Source organism: Mustela erminea, chromosome 21 (genome assembly GCF_009829155.1).
Source record: "Mustela erminea isolate mMusErm1 chromosome 21, mMusErm1.Pri, whole genome shotgun sequence".
Taxonomy (NCBI): Eukaryota; Metazoa; Chordata; class Mammalia; order Carnivora; family Mustelidae; genus Mustela; species Mustela erminea.
Genome location: NC_045634.1, coordinates 16,429,465 through 16,451,307, shown reverse-complemented (window position 1 = coordinate 16,451,307; position 21,843 = coordinate 16,429,465). Strand labels below are relative to the sequence as shown.

Sequence of the window (21,843 nt, the reverse complement as noted above, 5' to 3'; positions counted from 1 at the left end):
TTAAAATGTCAATTCTAGGACACAATCCTAGACTTGCTAAGCTTGCATCTTTATGGCTGGTTCTTGAAAATCTACAGGTACCTCAGGTGATTCTTACATATATAAATTTGAACTACTATTTATTTTTAGGGGCTGGGAGCTGACAAAAGCAAGAAACAGATGAAGTCCAAGGGCAGGTGTCAGAAACTTGGCAGTTACTATCTTGGGCTGGAAAACTTTTTCTTATGGGGGCTGCTGTCCTGTGCCTTGTGGGATGTTAAGCAGCATTCCCAGTCTGTAACCCTAAATGCCAGAAGCACCTCCTCTCAGCTGTGACAACCCCTTAGAGCCACACTGGTCCCCAGCTGAGAACCACTGCTTTCAGCTGTCCAAGTAGTAAGCATGTTCCTAGCCTAAGGATCAGAGGAAGAAGAACACAAGATGCGGGTGCGGGGGGAGATAACCAGCTACTGAACTGGAATGACAATTTAGGACTAGATTTACAGCAAGAGCTCCTTTATAAGGTTGCTACTGGTAAGCTTACCTTACTTGCTGGAGAGTGGCTGTCTAACTCCAGAGCTAGTGACCAATGGAATACAATGGCTGAGAACTAGACAGGTCTGGCACTTAGGCCAGGTCTCAATCCTGGCTGTGCATCGTCCACGGGGAATCATCAAAACATAGAGATGCATCAGCCAGACTCAGTCCTTCTGAAGCAGAATTCCCAGGGATGAAGCCCAGGCATCTGATACACAGCCTGCATTCTGGAACCCTCACAGGGTCAGGTGACATCTGGAATACTGTGTTCAAGAATTCAGAGAGACACAGGCTAGGAATAAAAGTGTCTTAGCATAGCAGACCTCACCAATGTAGTATCTGAACCTCTTTAATAGTTCATTCTCATCCTATCCCGTCTCTACGTAGGGAATTTTCCCAATTTTCTTCTTATTCTCGGTTCAGAGCCTACCTATCTTGTAATGTTTCTTATTCCCATCCTGCTGCCTAATACCTGATTTCTTTCTCTTTTCCCACCCACTCTGTTTGATATGTTTGGCTTGTGTGATTTGGACAATATTTAGGAGGCAGAATCAAGCCTGTTGACTGGATTGGGAGCTTCTAACTTCCTTTTAAAGGTCCTAATTAAGCATCAGTGGTATAAAATAATATAAAGTAAGACTGTAAAACAATAAGAGATTCCATAAGCTGCACAAGACACACAGGGTTCACAGAGTATCATCTCTTGCTTTATGACAGAAAACCTAGAAAAGAGAAAAGATTCTATGGCATGTTCAGTGTGTACTTTGTTTCAATTCCATGTTCCATGGAACAGTTAACTAAAAAGTAAACCCATGGGGGGACTCTCTATTAAACTTGATTAATCTTGTTTAAACTAGCTCTAGTTCAGCAGTAATTCCCTAACAGCCCAAGAGCTCTATAAAAACACTTCCACTGATTATTTTATTCAGAAAAAAACAAATAGGAGAAGAAAGAAACACAATTCTGGTCATTTGCAGTATCTATCAGCTTTCAATTTGGCTCTCCTGTTTAAACAAAGACAAATGATAAAAATTATGTAACACATGCCATATATAGTCAACTACTAAATATATACGCACACTCAGAAACTGTGTTTTCAATTTTGGTGATTGCCATACTACTTACATTAAAATATTTTAATTAAAATTAACTTTCAATATTGTTTCATGCTAAATACATTCTACTCTTATGAAAGTCATAATCTTTAAGAAATGTTGCCTAAGAGCTTTTTCAATCCACAATAGCAATTTTAATTGCCTCTGAACTTAAGCATGCCCTAAACTTCTATTTAACAGGGTGGCAATGTTCTATTTTCATGAGTGATAAAAGTTAACAAGACATACAACTTATTTCTTTTGTGTCCATATCCTGATTTTTTTTTTTTTTAACATCCTATTCTTGATTTCTTAAAACTAAATACATTCTTTGTTCAGCAGGGAAAATTCTTATATCACTTACTAACTTCTGGTAACAAGTCGATCATCTAGTTAAGAAGAAAGATGATGAAGCAATATCTTTATCAGTAGTGTGAAGAAATGTTTTAGGACTAATTTTGCAACATAGGACTTGAAGGAGTGGCAGATTACCAAATTCTTTTTCAATCTGGCACTTATTTATGGTTATAAACTTACAGCTAAACCTCTCTACCCACTTTTTTGTTATAGATCTAAGACATTACTTACCTAAATAAGAATAGTATTAGATAAATATTAACAATGTGCTATGATAAATATCCTGTACACTGCTAGATTCAACTTAATGAAAATGCTTCAATTTTATTTCATTTTATACTTAGTAATTTTTAAACTGATCTGTTTTTATCTCATTTTTAGGAACCTGTACTAGTCTATTAGAACCCACTGAGTTCTGAAATTAAACTACTTCTTTCTAGCCCTTCTAATAGTTACAAAAAGATGATGTTAAATAAATTTATGAAGGGGTTTCAGTCAAATATGAATGTCTTATAGCAAAATATGTAAGTTTTTGGAATTTGGCTACTACTAGATACGGTTTCCTGGGTGATCTTTTCCTAGACTTATGATATCCTTTTTAGGTAATATTACTACGTTCATAAATTAGGAGACAAAAATTTAAGAACAGTAATATTTGAAAAAGAACACTGATTATATATATGCCATTTCTATTGGATCCTGAAAATAGTTATAAAAAAAGTAAAAATATACCTACCTGTCCAGAAGTGTTTCATGCAAAAATCCATCTTTCCGGGCCTTTTTGAGAATTTTACTGTCTTCTTTACTTATTTTAAGTTTGTGGTCTTGGAAGCTCTGAAATTTCTTTCTGTTAAGAAAATGCCTTTCTTGAGAAACATCTCAAACTTTGATTATACAGGTTTACTCATGAATTTACAAATATTTTTAAAGTTTTTCGTTTATTTAAATAAAAACAAAACTATTGTATTTCTTTAAAAACATACAGCTTTTCAACTGCAAAGATGACCTTGCTGTTCTTCCATGAAGAGGGCAGTTGTTTGGGCAGCAAACTACAAAGCCCCAGTTCCACTAAGGCATGTTGGCTGGAGTCCCTGAATCCTGCCTATGGGACAACATTTGGTTGGCATTATGTACTGATAAGCGATTGTCATTCTATTAATGAATAAGGAAAAAAGACTAACCCAAGTGACTTTAGCTTTGAAAGTTAGCAGGGTAATTAGGAAAACTGAAGCTCTGTGAAAAGAAAAGCATTCAGCTTCCGTTCTTTATCTTAGAGTCTATTTTATGCTGCCCCTTGTCCTTCGGGTATTTTATTTTATGTGTCTTGAGGAGTACTTTGTTGCCAAATCTGTAAGGTCTAAAGGGAAAAGAATACATACACATAATTGATTTCACACTGTTTAACATTTCCTTTGTCTTCTTCTGGAATATCATCTTTTTTCTTAGTTTCTCTTTCAGCACAGGATCTAATCTGGACAATAGAGATAAGAACCCAACAGATTATACATCTATCTCCCCTCTTCCCCACTTTACTTATTTCCTAAGAACCCTGTAGGTGATTTCTTATGCAAATGAAGAAAACAATTTAGCAATCAAATTCAGAAAAAGTTTCTAGATATGTTTTTATTTATATATGTATAATTTATATAAATAATCGGTTATGTTTCTCTACGGCCTTTGCATCAGATGTAAAAGACAAAATTATATGAAAAACATTTTATAGATCAGGTCTTGCTGACCAATTAGGCAATAATTTAATTAATTTGGCCTCAAAGTAAATATTCAAATTATCATATTTTTTATTTTTTATAACACTGAAAGTTTAAGATAGCTATTTTAATTTGCATAGCTATTCCCAAATCCATTTAAACTTTTAACATGACACAGACTACTTTCACTTAATTGGAATCCACTCCTTTTAATTCTTCCTTGTATCCTCCTAAGTTGTGTCAGATAATTACTATCAATGCCATAAACTGATATAGCAAGTAAGATCTACTGAGTCGGACAGGAAGTGGACATAATTCAGGCCTCAGGAACCGGCAATTTGCAACACAGAGGACAGAATTTACATCTCAAAGGATTTACATCTCCAAAGTGATCTTTATGCCTCAGAGTCCAATTCCAAGGCTTCTTAGAAAGTGCTGACCAATGAGGCATGTCCTAGTGCTACCTGTGTGACAAGTCTGGGTAGCAGAGTCCTAGCAGACCTGGGGAAATTACTACTGTCCAGGGTCTGTGACAATACTACTTTTGGCAGAAGGTAATGTGTCTTGATAGTCTATAAAGGTGCATGGCTGATCCAGATTAGCAGAACGTATGAAGTAAAATGCAAGGTAGAAGGAGTTCTGGATGATCACTGCTCAGAGCTTCCAGGTACCTGACTAACCAAACAGACCCTTGGGAAATGTGACAGATACATCGTATGAAAACAGTTATAATTAAATACACTACAGTTTCTTTTCCCCCATAAAAGTACAAAATGCTGCACTTTATTTGCATTGTCTTCAAAAATCGTACTTTTAGGTAAGTGAGAAATCCACCAGCATTTTTCTAATGACCTGATCTTTTCTAATGAGAAGCAGTATGGTATGGAGTGTCAGAGTAGTTTCCAGTCAGCTGGGCCGGGGTACACATCCTGTCTCTATCCGATCTAGCTGCATGAGTTTCATGATGACTACAGCAGGTGAGGATATAAGGACGCTCAAAGGCTCTCTCCTCGTCGGTAAAGTTAAGATAACACGTACCTCACAGGAATTAAAAAAGATTCAAGAAGACAGTGCAGGAGTCACATTCAGCAGAGTACCTGTAGCTACTGGCTTCTGTTTTGGTTTGTGTGTGTGGTTTTTTTAAATGTAATTATAATTACATAATTACCTTGTAATTCTGTTTTGGGGACTTTTTCCTCAGATATACCTGTACACCTACAGAATGATGCATATCCAAAGTTTTGTGTTACAGCACTGGTTCTAAGAGCAAAAGACTGAAGTAACCTAAATCAGCATTTATGAGGAACTGACTAAATAAATTAGGGCATATCCCTAAAATGGAATATTATATAGCTATTAAAAAGAGAAAATTTTCTACAAAGTAATTGATAAGGGAAAATCTCCAAGATAAAAACATTAAGGAAAAAAAGAAAATAAAGGCCTAAAGGAGTATATGCAGGAGCCTAACTTTATTGTAAAAAAGTAGAAAATTATAAACATATATTTTTATTAAGAACTGGTAGGCTAGAGAAGGATGGAAGTCATATCTTTAAAGTTTGTATTTCTAAAATTTTGAACCATGTGAACATATCTATTAGATTTTAAAATGCAAGCAAGCAAAAAAAACAACAACAACAGAGTACTAAAAAGCATGTGGAACTACTCAGAAAAAGGGACCAATACATGGAGGTAAGATATAATAATTTCTCTAACACATGGTACAAATAAGCCATCGATTACAGGATTTATAATTAAGCTTTTTATAATAAAGCTTATTTGGAGCATAGTATAAAAAACTATGCATTACATCTTTGAAGTAATAGCAAATGACTATTGAACATTATTAAGAGATACAGTCACATCATTTATGTGACACGGATTAGTCTATAGAAAAATTAAAAAGAAAGCAATCTATAAAAAAGAACAAACTAGATCACAATTACCTTTATCATTTCTTCTTCTCCTGCTGTTTTGCTCTTTGCTTCTATATCACCTGCTTCATTGCATCTAATAAAGCAGCTATTTGAGGCCAATAAAGCCATTTTCCCCTATATAAAAAATAGCAAAAAAGTTACAAGACTACTGCAAAAGAATTCTTAAGTCTTGAGAATGAAATGAATTCTGCCCCTTAACCCCAACTGTCAAAGTAATCAGTAAATAGAATTTGGAGAAAATACAGAAAATTAAAAAAAAAAATACAGAAAAGAAAACCAAAATCACCTATAATCTTACTACTTAAAAATAACCCAATAAATACTTTAAGTATATACTATTAAGTATATACTAGAATTTAGTAGGACTAAATTCTAACTAGATAAAATAGAATTGTTTCCTTCAACCTTAAAGATCTATTGAGGATATAACTGAATTAGTTCTGTTTGAAAAATAATCAGTTTTAAAGATAGTAAAAAATTATTATGCATAGTAATTTACTCAAATAATAGTGTTTTTTTTTTAAAGATTTTATTTATTTATTTGACAGACAGAGATCACAAGAAGGCAGAGAAGCAGGCAGAGAGAGAGAGGAGGAAGCAGGCTCCCTGCTGAGCAGAGAGCCCGATGTGGGGCTCGATCCCAGGACCTTGGAATCATGACCTGAGCCGAAGGCAGAGGCTTTAACCCACTGAGCCACCCAGGCGCCCCTCAAATAATAGTGTTTTAAGTAAGATTTTCTTCATAATTAGAAAATATAAAAATTTATAAGAACTAGCTTTTGGTGCTTTTGAATTTACTACTCAGAACTTCAAGAATCAATGTCAGAGAGTTTTGGACAGAAATGATGGTGGGCAGAGGTATTACTGCTATTTTTTTGCACTATTTCCTCCCCCAGTTTTACTGAGATATAATTGACATAATCATGTGTAAATTAAAGGTGTACAGCATAATTATTTGGCTTAACACTTACTGTGAAATGATTATCTTAGTAAGTTTCGGTTAACATCCATCATCTCATGCAGTTAATAATAAAAAGAAAGCATAAAAGGAAAACCATTTTTTCCCTTGTGGTGAGAACTCAGGATTTAGTCTCTTAACTTTCCTCTATATCATACAGCAGAGTTAGCTGAAGTAATCATGTTATATGTTATATCCATGGCACTTATATTTATCCTGTAACTGGAAGTTTGTACCTTTTGACCACCTTCTTCCTCTAATTCCTAATCCCAACAGCTGCTACTCTGGTAACCAACCACAAGTCTGATGTCTTTGTCTGAGTTTTGTTTTGTTTTGTTTTGAAGATCCATATATAAGTGAGATCATACAGTGGTCTGTCTTTCTCTGATTTATTTTACTTAGCAAGGTCCATTTGTTGTTGTAAATGGCAAGATTTACTCATCTTTTATGGCAGAACAATATTCCATTGCATATATATATATAACACAACTTCTTTATCCATTTATCCATCAGTGGACATTTAGATTATTTCCATAGTTACTCTTAAAAGTAATGCCAGTATGAACACGGGGGTGCAGGTATTGTTTTAAGTTAGTTTTTTTGGTTTCCTTTGGATATATTTTCACAAGTGGGATTGTTGGATCTTATAATAATTCCATTTTAATTTTTTGAGGAATCTCCAATACTATTTCCACAGTGGCTGCCTCAGTTTGCATTCCCACCAGCAGTGCATGAAGGTTCGCTTTTCTCCACATTCTCCTAGCATTTATCTCATCTTTTGAAGAGGGCCATTGTAACAGGTAGGAAGTGATACCTTACTGTGCTTCCGATTTGCATTTCTCTAATGACTAGTGATGTTTAGCATCTTTTCATGTACCTGTTGGCCTTTCATATATCTTTTCTGGGAAAAAGGTCTTTGCCAATTTTTTTTTTTTAAAGATTTATTTATTTATTTATTTGACAGAGAGAGATCACAAGTAGGCAGAGAGACAGGCAGAGAGAGAGAGAGGAGGAAGCAGGCTCCCTGCTGAGCAGAGAGCCCGATGCGGGACTCGATCCCAGGACCCTGAGATCATGACCCGAGCCGAAGGCAGCGGCTTAACCCACTGAGCCACCCAGGCGCCCCTCTTTGCCATTTTTTAATTGGGTTATTTGTTTCTTTGTTATTGAGTTGTATCAGCTCTTTATATATTTTGGATATTAACCCCTTATCAGAAAAATGGTTTGCAAATATTTTTTCTCATCCTATAGTTTGTCTTTTCACTTTGCTGATTATTTCTTTTGCTGTGCTGCACTGTTTTTCAAGACCTTTTTAAGGTTATGAGTTCATATTGGTTTTCTTCAATTTAGTGGGTTATATTATTGCTCTGTACTTTTGGTTTGCTTTTTTCTTTAGACTATATATTCTCACTGAATATTAAAGACTATCTTACATTGACAAGAAGCTTTTATGAAAAATAATAGCACTTACATCTTGAAAGACTGGTTCCCATTGTTCTCTTGGTCCAATTGCATCTGAACGCCCCACAACAAGTCCATCTGAATTAATACCTAGGTATTTTCCATAGCCAGATTTCAGCGCAATTCTTTAGATTAACAAAAAGGAAATGTTAAAAACTGAGAGCAAGAAAATTAAATATGGAACATAAAAATAATTTGTGTGTATAAAAATCCAGGCTAGCCATAGTCTAAATTTTCAAAAGCCATGTGATGTGTGGCTAGTGACTACCATATTGGACAGTGTAGTTCTATTTATATAATTTTATATTGTACTTATAAAGCTCCTATTACATGGTATCAAACTACTTTCCTCTGTATCAACTTAACATTCTCATCTCAAATCAGGAGAGTTATCATTTCACCATGCATCTATTAACATTATGCCTTTTTAAAGAAAAAATTAGAATATCAGATACAGGAAAAATAGTATCCTATTTATCTTCTAACCATTGTAAAGAGACATTTGCACTTCCTTTCCTTTTTAGATTTTATCTTTTTGTCCATTTTTCTATTGGTATCTTACTGTTTTCCTTAGAGTTATGAATCCTGTACGTACATACAAAGAATAAAAACTCATTGCTGTTAATGCTGTTGCAAATATTTTCTTCATTTGCCTATTTTGTATTTTTTGTTTTCAACTGTAAAGAAGTTTGAGTTTATTGATTTTCTTCTGCTTTTATTCTTTAAAAGTCTCTCAGGCACCTGGGTGGCTCAGTCAGTTCAGTGTCTGACTTCAGACCCTGACTTCAAGTGATCTTGTGGTTCTGGGATAGAGTCCCACAAGCCCCGTAATGGGCTCTGTACTCCCCACTCAGCAGGGAATCTGCTTCTCCCTCTTCCTCCCCCCCGCCCAGTGCTCACTCCAAAGTAAATAATAAATAGATAGATAAATAAAATATTTAAAAAATTAAAAAGTCTTTTACTGTACTTATTGGCCACTCAGAGTATAGGAATGATAATCTTCATGTGATGTTTTTTAAAGAAAAAAATATGATTCTTAACTTTTAGCTTACCCAATCCCTGATGATGCCAAGGGATTGATTTTATATTCATCTACAGGTTAATGATTGTATAATACAAATCATTATCATGTTGATGCAGCCAATTATAAGCATATTGAAATTCAATTTCTGTATGTACTACCCAAAGTATCATTCTATACTTTGTTACTGTGAGAATAAAAAAGTTCAGCTTATAAAATGATCGTAAAAACAGTGAATATTCTTTTGGTCTTCATGACTATGTAACATTCTTTACTGATTTTAATAATTTTAATAATATTCCTTTATTCTTTTTTTTGGTTTATCTCTTGACTTCTGACAAGTGAGTTTATGTATCACAGTAACATCAAACCAGGTTTTGTCTTATGTCTATTTTCTTTGCATGATCTTTTTAATCTATATCTTACTTGGTCTGTGACATTATTAATACTCATTTTTTTCTAGTCTAGTATTATATATTGGTAGGAATCATAGGGTATGTTTTTATTTGGAGCTTTCATTCTCTCTCTTTTCTTTTAAGATTTTACTTATTTGAGAGAGGGAGAGAGAGACAGCATGAGAAGGGGAGGGTCAGAGGGAGAAGCAGACTCTCTGCTAAGCAGAGAGCCTGATGTGGGACTTGATCCCAGGACTCCAGGATCATGACCTGAGCCGAAGGCTCAACCAACTGAGCCACCAAGGGCCCACTTTCATTCTCTTTCAAAGACACAGTTGTTACAAATGAAATTTAATAATACCTAAATATAGCATATATAAATGTCATATTTTTAAAATGTCACAAAACTACTTTCAAAAAGATTGTTTTGCTTTTTACATCAAAATTGGTCTGTGGACTTAAGTTAGCTTACTTAATTAGCTATATATAGAAATTTTTCAGTAAATAAAATTAAATTAAAAAAATAAAAGGTGATTAATTATAGTTCAACTTACTTACCTGGAATCAGACAATTTGACAGCTGTAAACTGCTCTGGAGGACTAGGGCCTTCATCAACTATAGAGGAAAAAAAAAATTTTTTTTTTGCCACCACTTTAAAAAAATTTTTTTTTAAATAATTTTTTAAATTTTTTATAAACATATAATATATTTTTATCCCCAGGGGCACAGGTCTGTGAATCGCCAGGTTTACACACTTCACAGCACTCATCTTAGCACATACCCTCCCCAACGTCGATAACCCCACCCCAACCCCCCTCCCCCCAGCACCCCTCAGTTTGGGAAAAAAAAATTTTAAATTTGACATTTGTTACCAATATACACATAAAAATATTCTTCAGCTTTAAAACTAGTTTTTTTTTTTTTAAAGATTTTATTATTTATTTATTTATTTGACAGAGAGAGATCACACGTAGGCAGAGAGAGAGGAGGAAGCAGGCTCCCTGCTGAGCAGAGAGCCCGATGCGGGACTCGATCCCAGGACCCTGAGATCATGACCTGAGCCGAAGGCAGTGGCTTAACCCACTGAGCCACCCAGGCACCCAAAACTAGTTTTTTTTGAGGGGAACCTGGGTGGCTCAGTCATTAAGGGTCTGCCTTCGGCTCAGGCCATGATCCCAGGGTCCTGGGATCGAGTCCCACATCTGGCTCCCTGCTTGGTGGGAAGTCTGCTTCTCCCTCTCCCATTCCCCCTGCTTGTGTTCCTTCTCTGTGTATCTCTCTGTTAAATAAATTAAAAAATATATATATATTTTTAAAAAATGTTTTCTTTTAAAATTAAATATAAGAATACTATAATATTTTGATATAATCATAATACACTCTATTCAGATTAGAGTATCAAGTTCTACTTTATCTTCTAACTACAGTGTTAGTTTTACATACTTAATAGGTAAGTCAGCATGATGCTTAATCACTTATATTTTCTTTTTGTGTTTTTTTTTTTTTTTTTTTAAAGATTTTATTTATTTGACAGAGAGAGATCACAGGTAGGCAGAGAAGCAGGCAGAGAGAGAGAGAGGAGGAAGCAGGCTCCCCGCTGAGCAGAGAGCCTGACATGGGACTCGATCCCAGGACCCTGAGATCATGACCCGAGCCGAAGGCAGCGGCCTAACCCACTGAGCCACGCACTTGGTATATAAACAAGCATTCAATATTTATTGATTTTTAAAAGATCTTGTTTATTTATTTGACAGAGAGAGAGAGACAGTGATAGAGGGAATACAAGCAGGGGGAGTGGGAGAGGAAGAAGCAGGCTTCCCGCTGAGCAAGAAGCTGGATGCGGGGCTTGATCCGAGGACCCTGGGATCATGACCAGAGCTGAAGGCAGACGCTTAACGACTGAGCCATCCAGGCACCCCAGCATTTAATATTTAAAAAACTAAATGCTGCAACTTATTCAAGGGATGGTCATTCATACTTAAAGATACTGCTTTTTATCTTCTGATTACTTCATGTCTCATTAGTGCTTATTCTGGTGGACCAGAAGGGATAACAAAACTTCAAACTGTTAATAATGTTCCAGGTTAGTTTTGGCAAAAGGTCTAGAGGACACAGATATCAAATCTTTGACTCAACTATGTTTCCCTTTCAATTCAATTATTTATGTTGCTTTTGATTTCAATTGATACTTTTCTGGAACCATAAAGAATGTTTTCACAGGCTTATAATGGAAAGAGGATTTGCCAATAATTGGTAAATATTAAGGAAGGAAAAAAGGGGAAGAGTCAAATGCAATGGATTTATTCCTTGTACTATACTTGAGATGTTAGAATTTGGCCTAAGTGAATGACTGTCATAAAATATATGCTTTTTAAAAATGTTTTTTATAAAATTTTATTTGAGAGAGACAGGGAGAGAGCACAAGCAGAAGGAGCAGCAGGCAGAGGGGAAGCAGGCTCTCTGCTGAGCAAGGAGCCCTATACAGGACTCCATCCCAGGAGCCTGGGATCCTGACCTGAATTAAAGACAGACCCTTAACTGACTGAGCCACACAGGCATCCCTAAAATACATACTTTAAGTGGTCTTTTCCCTTCCACTTTTTCTACTAGACACAAACCTTCTTTATGTGGAGCTCCCAGTGTAAAAAGTCCGTTGTCAAGTGCATGTATGTAGGTTCCTTTATCCATTTCAATTGCTATGGTTCCTGATATTTCACCAAAATTTGTTACTGTCCACCAGACTCCTAAAAAATAAAATCAATATTTTAAATTTAATTTTAGATTTGACACAAGGTTCTTATTTGTTGTTCTTGTTGTTATAACTTATTTATTTTTTAAAACATTTTATTTTGCAGTTATAAGAAATAATACAGAGAGATCCATATGTCCTTTATTCACTTCCCCCTGTGGTCATATCTTATATAATTACAGTACACTGTCGAAACCAGGAAACTATCCTTTATACAAACTATGAACCTTATATAGATTTCATCCATTTTACATACGTTCATTTGCATGTTAGTATGTATGGATATAGGTGACCACTACCCAAAATCAAGACTACATTCTTTTCAAAATATAAAAAAGCAGTGCATGTGAAGGCATAAAATGATGGAGAACAGTCTCTTTGATTTCCTCCCCAGCCATCCATGACTGCTTTCTAGAGGCAATGACTATTATAACCTGTCCCTTACATATGCCTCCAAAAAGACTTTTTTGTTTTTAAAGATTTTATTTATATGACAGAGAGAGAGATCACAAGTAGGCAGAGCAGCAGGCAGAGAGAGAGGGGGAAGCAGGCTCCCCGCTGAGCAGACAGCCCGATGCAGGGCTCAATCCCAGGACCCTGGGATCATGACCCGAGCCCAACCAAGGCAGATGCCCAACCCACTGAGCCACCCAGGCACCCCCAAAAAGACTTTATAACATAGTATTCTTTTTAAATTTTTTTTCAAGTTTTTATTGAAATTCCAGTTAGTTGACATCCAATGTAATATTAGTTACAGGTACAGAATTTAGTAATTCATCACTTATAACACTATGCTTATCACAATAAGTGCAGTCCTCAATATCCTTCACCCATTTAACCCATTTCCAAGCCCACCTCCCCTCTGGCAACCTTCAATTTGTTCTCTGTAATTAAGAGTCTGTTTTCTGGTTTGTCTCTCTCTCTCTCCTTCTCATTTTTCCTACATTTATCTGTTTTGTCTCCTGACTTCCACATACGAGTGAAAATCATATGGTGTTTATTTTTTTCTAACTTAACATAATGCTCTCTAGCTCCATCCTGTTGCAAATGGCAAGAATTCATTTTTTTGTCGTCTAGGACAGTATTCTTAACCATGATTTTAGATTAGAAACAATATGAACAGAAACTATGTATTCTATATACATGAACAGAAATGGGTTTCTTTTGAAATTCATTTTATTTCAAATATAATTAACAAATGGTGTTATATTAGTTTCATATGTATAATATAATGCCTCAGCGATTCTATACATTTCTCAGTGCTCATCAAGATAAGTGTACTCTCAATTCCCCTTCACCTATTTCTCCCATCCACCTGCTCATGCTGCACATTCAATACCATCTCTATCAAAATACCAATAACATTTTTCACAGAACTAGAATAATCCTAAAATTTGTATGGAATCACAAAAGATCCCAAATAGCCAAAGCAATCCTGAAAAAGGATAAAGCTGGAGGTATCACAATCCCACATTTCAAAATATACTACAAAGCATTATGGTTCTGACAAATAAAGACATACAGATCAATGGAACAGAACTGAGTGTCTAGAAATAAACCAACACTTGTATGGTAAATTAATTTATGACAAAGAAGGCAAGAATACAGAATGGGGAAAAGACCATCTTCAACAAATGGTGCTGGGAAAACTGGACCCCTTTCTTATATCATATACGAAAATAAACTCAAAACAGATTAAAGACCTAAATGTGAGACCTGAAACCATAAAATTTTTGAGAAAACACAGGAAGTATCCCTCCTAATTCTTTGACATCAGCTGTAGAAATGTTTTTCTTATATCTGTCTACTTATATCTTAGACTTATATCTTAGATTACTTATATCTTAGAATACTTATATCTTAGACTACTAAGACTTCACCAAAACAAAAAGCTTTTCCATAGTGAAGGAAACCATTAACAAAACAAAGACAACCTACAGAATGGAAGAAGCTAGTTACGAATGATATATCCAATAAGGAGTGAATAGTCAAACTATACAAAGAACTTTTACAACTCAGTACCAAAAAAACACAAATAATCCAATTAAAAAATTGATTGAGGACCTGAACAGAAATTTTTCAAAATAAGACATACAGATGGCCAACAGACACATAGAAAATGCTTAACATGACTAATCATCAGGGAAATGCAAATTAAAACCACAATCAGATACGACCTTATATCTGCTGTAATGGCTAAAACAACAACAAAAAAAGACAATAACAAGTGTTGAAGAGGTGAAATGACATGGAGAAAAAGGAATCCTTGGGCGCCTGGGTGGCTCAGAGGGTTGAGCCGCTGCCTTCGGCTCAGGTCATGATCTTGGGGTCCTGGGATCGAGTCCTGCATCGGGCTCTCTGCTCAGCAGGGAGCCTGCTTCCTCCTCTCTCTCTCTGCCTACTTGTAATCTCTCTCTGTCAAATAAATAAATAAAATATTTAAAAAAAAAAAAAAAGAAAAAGAAAAAGGAATCCTTGTAGGATTGCAAATTGGTACAACCACTGTGGAAAATAGTATTGAGTTTCCTCACAAAATTAAAAATAGAATCACTACATGATCCTGAAATTCCACTACTGGGTATTTACGCCCAAAAAACAATAACACTAATTTGAAAAGATAGATGCACTCCTATGTTTACTGCATCAGTTTATTGCTGGACTTTTTGTTCTGTTGATCTATGTATTGTTTTTATGCTAATACCAAACTGTTTTGATTAGTGTATTTTTGTAGTATTGCTTGAAATCAGAAGTGTGGTACCTCCAGCCTAGTTCTTCTTTCTTAAGACTGCTAGCTATCTGGGATCTTTTGTGGTTCCTTACAAATTTGAGGATTGTTTGTTTATTATTCGTGAAAAATGCCACTGAAACTTTGACAGAGATTGCATTCAATCTGTAGATTGCTTTGAGGTAGTATTTTAACAATTTAATTCTTCTGATCCATGAACATGGAATATCTTTCCATTTATATGTGTTTTCTTCAAATTCTTTTTATCAATGTCATACTTTCAATGTACAGATCTATCACATCCTTGGTTAAATTTATTCCTAGGTATTTTGTTGTCTTTGGTACAACTGTAAATAGGATTACTTTTCTTATTTCTCTTTCTGGTAATGAAGTATTAATGTACAGAAATGTAACAGATTTCTGTATGTTGATTTTATATCCTGCAACTTTACTGAATTCATTTATTAGTTCTAGTGGTTTTTTGGTGCAATCTTTAGGGTTTTCTATGTATAAGATCATGTCATCTGCCAATAGTGACAGTTGTATTTCTCCCTCTCTGATTTGGATGCCTTTTCTTCCTTTCTTTTTTGCCTACTTGCTTTGGCTAGGGCTGCCAATACTATGTTGAGTAAAAGCAGCAAGACTAGGTATCCTTGTCTTGATCTTAGATGAAAAGCTTTCAGATTTTCACTGTTGATTATGAAGCTAAATTGTACATTAGCTAAAGGAGAAATGTGTCAGTCATTAATAATATATTAGATGACATTAGGAACTCTGGTTAATTTTGTTAGGTCTGATAGTGATATACTCTTATGTAGTAAAAGAGACGGCAGGGCGCTTGGGTGGCTCAGTTGGTTAAGGATCTGCCTTTGGCTCAGATCATGATCTGAGGGTCCCAGGATTGAGCCCTGCTGAGCAGGTAGCCTGCTTCTCCCTCTCCACTCCCTCTGCTGGTGTTCTCTGTCAAATAAATAAATAAAAATCTTTTAAAAAAGTAAGAGAGCAAAACAGAAGGAAAGAGAGTGAGACTGACTTTATCAGCACTGCACATTTATGTATATATGGGTAGAATGACATAATATTGTGTCATACTTTAAAATTCTTCAGAAAAAAAAAAATGGGGCTCCTGGGTAGCTCAGCCTATTGAGCAACCAACTCTTAATTTCAGCTCAGGTCATGATCTCAGGGATTGAGCCCCCGCAGTAGGGTGGGAGGGAGTCTGGTGAGATTCTCTCCCTCTCCCTCTGTCCCTCCTCCCACTCATGCACACACTATCTCTCTAAAATAAATTTTAAAATTCTCCAGAAAAAAACTGTGCATAGGATATTATCTCAGAGTAAGCAAGTATGTAAGTGAAATAAGACTGGCAAAAGAAGGATCATTACTAATGCTGGGGGTATGGACACATGGAAAACTCATTATATTCTCCTATCTACTTATGTATTAGTTTGAAAGCTTCCAAATTACAAAGTTTTTAAAGATTGAGTTTATCACAATGCACAAGATTTCCTATTTATCTAAACAAGAAAGACTTTTAATACCCAACAAAAAATTAGTAAAATTTCACTTAATTAAGTTGGACTTTTACTTAATTTCATATATATAAATTAACTCAAAATGGACTAAAGACCTAAATTTTTTTTTTTTAAAGATTTTATTTATTTTGACAGACAGAAATCACAGGGAGGCAGAGAGGCAGAGAGAGAGGAGGAAGCAGGCTCCCCGCTGAGCAGAGAGCCCGATGCGGGGCTCGATCCCCGAACCCCAGGATCATGACCTGAGCCGAAGGCAGAGGCTTTAACCCACTGAGCCACCCAGGTGCCCCATGAATCTGACTCTTAACTGCAGCTTAGGAAGTGATCTCAGGGTTGTGAGACTGAGCCACAAGTCAGGCTCTGGACTAGGCCTGGAACGTGCTTAAGATTCTCTCTTTTCCTCTCCCTTGACCCCTACCCCATGCCTGTCTCCCCCTCTAAAAAAAGAAAGAAAATAAGAAAAACTTCTGTGCATCACAGGACACTATCAAGAGAGTAAAAAGACAACACAGAATAGAAGGAAATATCTGTACATCACATATCTGATAAGGGATTAAGATCCAGAATATATAAAGAACTCTTAAAACTCAACAATAACACAACCCATTTCAAAAAATGGGCAAAGGACTTGAATAGGTATTTCTCCAAAGAAGATACACAAATGACCAATGAGCACATTAAAATTACTCAATATTGCAATTCACTGAGGAAATACAGACTGAAACCATAATGAGATACTATTTCATACCCACTAGGATGGCTACTATCACAGAACCAGAAATAACAAATATTTGAGGATATGGAGAAATCGAAACCCTTAGGCACTGCTGGTGGGAATGTAAAATGGTACAGTGACTATGGAAAACAGGTCTCACAAAATTAAAAATGGAATTACCATATGATCCAGCAATTCCACTTCCAGGTATATGTCCAAAAGAACAGAAAGCAAAGTCTTGAGATACCTGAACACCCATATTCACAATAGGCCAAAAGTGAAGTAACCTACGTGTTCACTGAAAGATGAATGGTTAAATGAAATGCAGTATATACACACAATGTATATAAAGTCTTAAAAGGAAGGAAATTCCACATGCTACAACATGGATGAACCCTCAAGACCTCACCTGATTTCAAAACATTATGACATGACAGTAATCAACACAAATGTATCAGAACAACAGACAAATCAACGGAACACAGAGTCGAAAATTATACCAACCCATGTAAAGTCAGTTGATTTTTTACAGCGGTATCAAGGCAGTTTAATGAAGAAAGAAAAGTCTATGCAACAGTGGTGCTAGAATAAGTGGATATCATTATGAAAAAATGAAAAAAGAACCCTGACCCATAATTCACTCCAGATCAAAATTTAATTTCAGATAGATCACCGATATAATGTAAAAACTAAAACTGAAGTCTCTTACAGAAAATGTGGAAGATTTTCTTCATGACCTTGGGGTTAAGCAACAGTTTCTCAGACTGAAGATGCAAGGTGGTAGCCATAATAGAAAAAAAGTAATAAATACGGTTTTATAAAAACTTCTATACACATATATCAAGTCATTATATTGTATACCTAAAACTATGTTGTATGTTAATTTTACTATAATTGAAAAAAAAAATCTAACTTTTGCTTTCAGAGAAATAACATTTAAGCAAATTAAAAGTCAAACCACAGACTGGGAGGGAAGATTGATAACAGAACTGTATTACTTCTTGGTGGGAGTATAAAATGGTGCAACTACCTTAGAAAATTCTTGGTGATTACTTAAATCGCTAAATATCCACCTATTCGTTGACATAGCAATTCCATCTCTAGATATCTATCCAAGATACTTACGCTAATATTATAACTGTTGATTTCCTATTTCAAAAAAAGGTGAGATTTTTCTAGAATATTATCTTTATCCCATTTCATATAAAATGTAAAGGAGCCAAAATTTATGAAATTTCAAAACATGACTGGCCATGTTTTAAGAGAGGGAAAAGTTGCTTTAAAGTATAGATGTGGAAAGGATCAGAAAGCAGGCTGGTTAAATGTGTTTGGGTCAGTTTATCTCTGGTAGCATTTACAGGCTACCTTGATGCTTTGTTTAAGATTTTCATTTATTTCATAACATATAAAAGAATCATTTTTACTGTGAGTTATTTTTACTGTTCCTTTGGGGACATACTTATCACTGGTTTCTACAATCAAAATGCATAAATGTTCAGGGGTGCCTGAGTGGCTCGGTCAGTTAAGTGTCTGCCTTTGGCTCAGGTCATGATCCTCGGGTCCTGGGATTGAGCCCTGGGTGAGTCTGCCTCTCCTTCCACCTTTTCCCCTGCTCGTGCTCTCTTCTCTCAGATAAATAAAGTCTTTGTTTAAAATGCATACATGTTCAAAGAAAATTTGTGAAATAGATTTAGTTAAATAATATTTATGTATATCTGGCCTTTAAAATTATGTACAGATCTGTGGGATATAAGGTAGTCTAATGAGCGATATTTCTTCTTCCATGCCTTGTCCTGATGAGGAAAAAAAGGCATCAGTGACATCTACTGTGCCAGGCAATAAAAGAATCCATAACTTTAAGTAATATTGAAAACTTTAAGAAAACTATGCATAGGTCACAAGTTCTTCTGAGTTTCTTTGAACTACTTATCCCTAAGTAGGAAAATATTTTTAAAGGCATCTCAACCAAGGTTAAGTTTTCTCAGAATAAAGTATAGGAAACCTACCAACAATATCAAGTTGAGTTTCTTCATCTTCTTCTCTTTTTCTCTTCTTCTCTTTACTCTTTTTCTTCTTACTGCAGGAGATAATTTATATAGATGAGTTCAGAAATATTGATCTGATGTTAAGTATCTCAAGATGCAATCTTAGAAGAATCTTTTAAGCTGTGCATAGATATAAGAATTATTGATTTCGTTATGTACACTGATATACTTTCTTATTTCTAATATTAAGAAGTCACTTCTGATCCTGTATGCATTGTGTTATAGTTAAGACAACAGATTCTGAAGTCAGACTGCCTTTTTAATCTTGATATTGTCATTTCTTAGCTCTGTGACTTTTGGAAAATTTACTTAATCTCTGTCAGTTTCTCTCCTATAAAAGGAGGATAATAATTTAACTAAGCTCTTAAGGTTGTTTTGAGGATTAAAAGATGACCTGTACCTTCATGTGTTGCTGGTGAAAATGTAAAATGGTATAGCCACTTTATAAAATAGTTTGGGTTCTTCGAAAAGTTAAACACAGAGTTACCAGAAATGAAAACACATGTCCTAACAACAGAAATGAAAACACACGTCCACATAAAAAGTTTATTAGAGTATTCAAAGCAGCATTATTCATAATAACCAAAAAGTGGCAACAACCCAAATGTCCATCAACTGATGAATGGAAAAACAAAACATGTTATATCTACACTACACAATAGAATATTATTCAGCCATAAATGTAAGAGTACGAATGCATGCTAAACATGGATGAAGCTAGATACAGAAGACTGCATACTGTATGACTCCATTTATATGAAATATGCAAAATAAACTGATGTAGATGGAAATCAGATTAGTGGTGGCCAGGACTAGGAAAACAGTGGAAGGGAGAGTGAGGAAAATGGTTGGCGACTTGATAGTGCTGAATTTTGTCAACACATTAAAACCCACAAAATTGTACTTTATAGGGTGAATTTCTGACATATGTACTGTATCTCAGTACTAAAAAACCATCATGGTTCAAAAAAATTATATTGAAGTGCTTAGAATAGTTCTTGGCACACAGAAAGTGGCTGTGTGTGTGACAGTGATTGACAGTTGTGAGAATTAGAAGGCGGCACACTTGTTTGTATTTTCATCAAACGTAAGCTTTCAGAAGATGACTCTCCCCTCTCTCGTGTAAATTCAGACAGTACAAGTTTCAGATTTTTTCAGGGTAAGTTCTTTGTGATTCCAGAACCGTAGGCAGAATTGCTCCTTAACGCTTCCTTTCATCTTACCTAAAAGTACCGAAAACCATCACTGAGACACGCTGAAATGCTTAATAATGGTATGAACAACCAACTCTAAGCAGATCTACCAGTTAAGAGAGGTGGAGACATGAGTGAGCAGATAGCTTTTCCTAACACTCTAATCATCATCAACCACCCCTACAAGCTGCTTGCTACCGACTCCACTTGCTTCCTGTACGTGTTCTCCCATTTAATCCTCATCATCACAGTACCATCAACCTTTCCTAATGAACGCGCCGGTGGAAGCTCAAGGATATTAACGAACTCGCACAAATCGCAAAACTAGCAACTGGTGGGGATCCAGATTTGAACCCACATCTGCATACTGTATTTTACAATTAAGGATTTTTTTTTAGGGGGGAGGGAAACAAGGGCGAAAATAAGTATCTCTAATCAAGGAAGTTATTGTTACGATCTACATCCTCAGACTAAGGCTGCGGAGGTCTGGAGGGTCTTGGTTCCCTTATCAAGCGACCCAAACTCTGGGGTTCCTGGGCTACCGGTTCCGCTGTCCTGGCTCCTCGCTTTCGAAGGCGCGAACAGTCCGGGCGCATCTCCCGCGGCCCCGGCTCTCGGAGCCGCGTCGCAGGGTCGGTCCATCCGGGACCAGAGGCCAGGCCTAAAGGCTGGGAGCCTGAATGACAGCTCTGTCAGGCTTCCGTGAGCTTCTCCACGGCGGGGAGGAGGCGAGGGCGGAGTGCTGCCCGAGAAGAGCCGGCCTCCCGCACGAACTTCGGCCTTACCTCTTAGCCTTGGTTCCCTTGAGCACGAGTTTGGTGGACTTCACGTACGAGTATTCGGCCATAGCTCTGGGGACACTCTGTATACAGGCGTGAGAGCTGTCGAAGGGCCAGATACCGCCACTGGGGAACGAACTGGCGCGGGAGGCCCCCAAATAATACTGCAGATTCCCCGAAACCGTACGCAACTGCAGGAGAGGACCGGCCGCCCTGAGCCCCCAGTATTTTTTTCACCCAACTCTCGAATTCGACTTCCTGTGTGCTGTCTGGGGCTACGGCAACCGCAGAGGGCCGCAATAAGTCAGGGTTCATTTGCTCTTGAGAACCGAATGTTCCACCGTCCCTAAGTGAGGAAACCTGGGGAGACGCGCCCTCTGGTGGACGCAGCGGGCCTAATAGCTCTGGAACCTTTTTTTTCTTCTTGTCTTTTTTTTTTTTTTTTTTTTTTTTTTTAATGGAGCCATTCTTGGGGTATCCTCCTGCTCGATCTCAGGAGAAGGGCGATCACGGTCTTTGCTCAGCAAGAAGGTGATATGACGCAATCAGCCCTCCGGTTCCAGTAGCTGTGAGCTGGGCCTTACTACCCTGCGCAACTGAGTGCATTATCGGGCCTCGGACGATTTACAAGCCCTTCCAGTTCCATAAACGCTGGT

At 36.4% G+C, this 21,843-nt stretch overlaps 1 protein-coding gene across 1 annotated transcript; it reads right to left on the bottom strand.

The window, feature by feature from the left end:
- Nucleotides 1-1,410: 1,410 nt before the first annotated feature.
- Nucleotides 1,411-21,616, bottom strand: FRG1 (FSHD region gene 1). Its single transcript, XM_032329272.1, is given in 11 exon segments — nucleotides 1,411-1,520; nucleotides 2,704-2,814; nucleotides 3,347-3,438; nucleotides 5,620-5,724; nucleotides 8,040-8,154; nucleotides 10,004-10,061; nucleotides 12,065-12,190; nucleotides 19,177-19,247; nucleotides 21,194-21,270; nucleotides 21,273-21,424; nucleotides 21,427-21,616. Coding segments are annotated over 11 exon segments (1,020 nt in total). The 5' UTR covers nucleotides 21,503-21,616; the 3' UTR covers nucleotides 1,411-1,483.
- Between the last annotated feature and the right edge of the window lie 227 nt (nucleotides 21,617-21,843).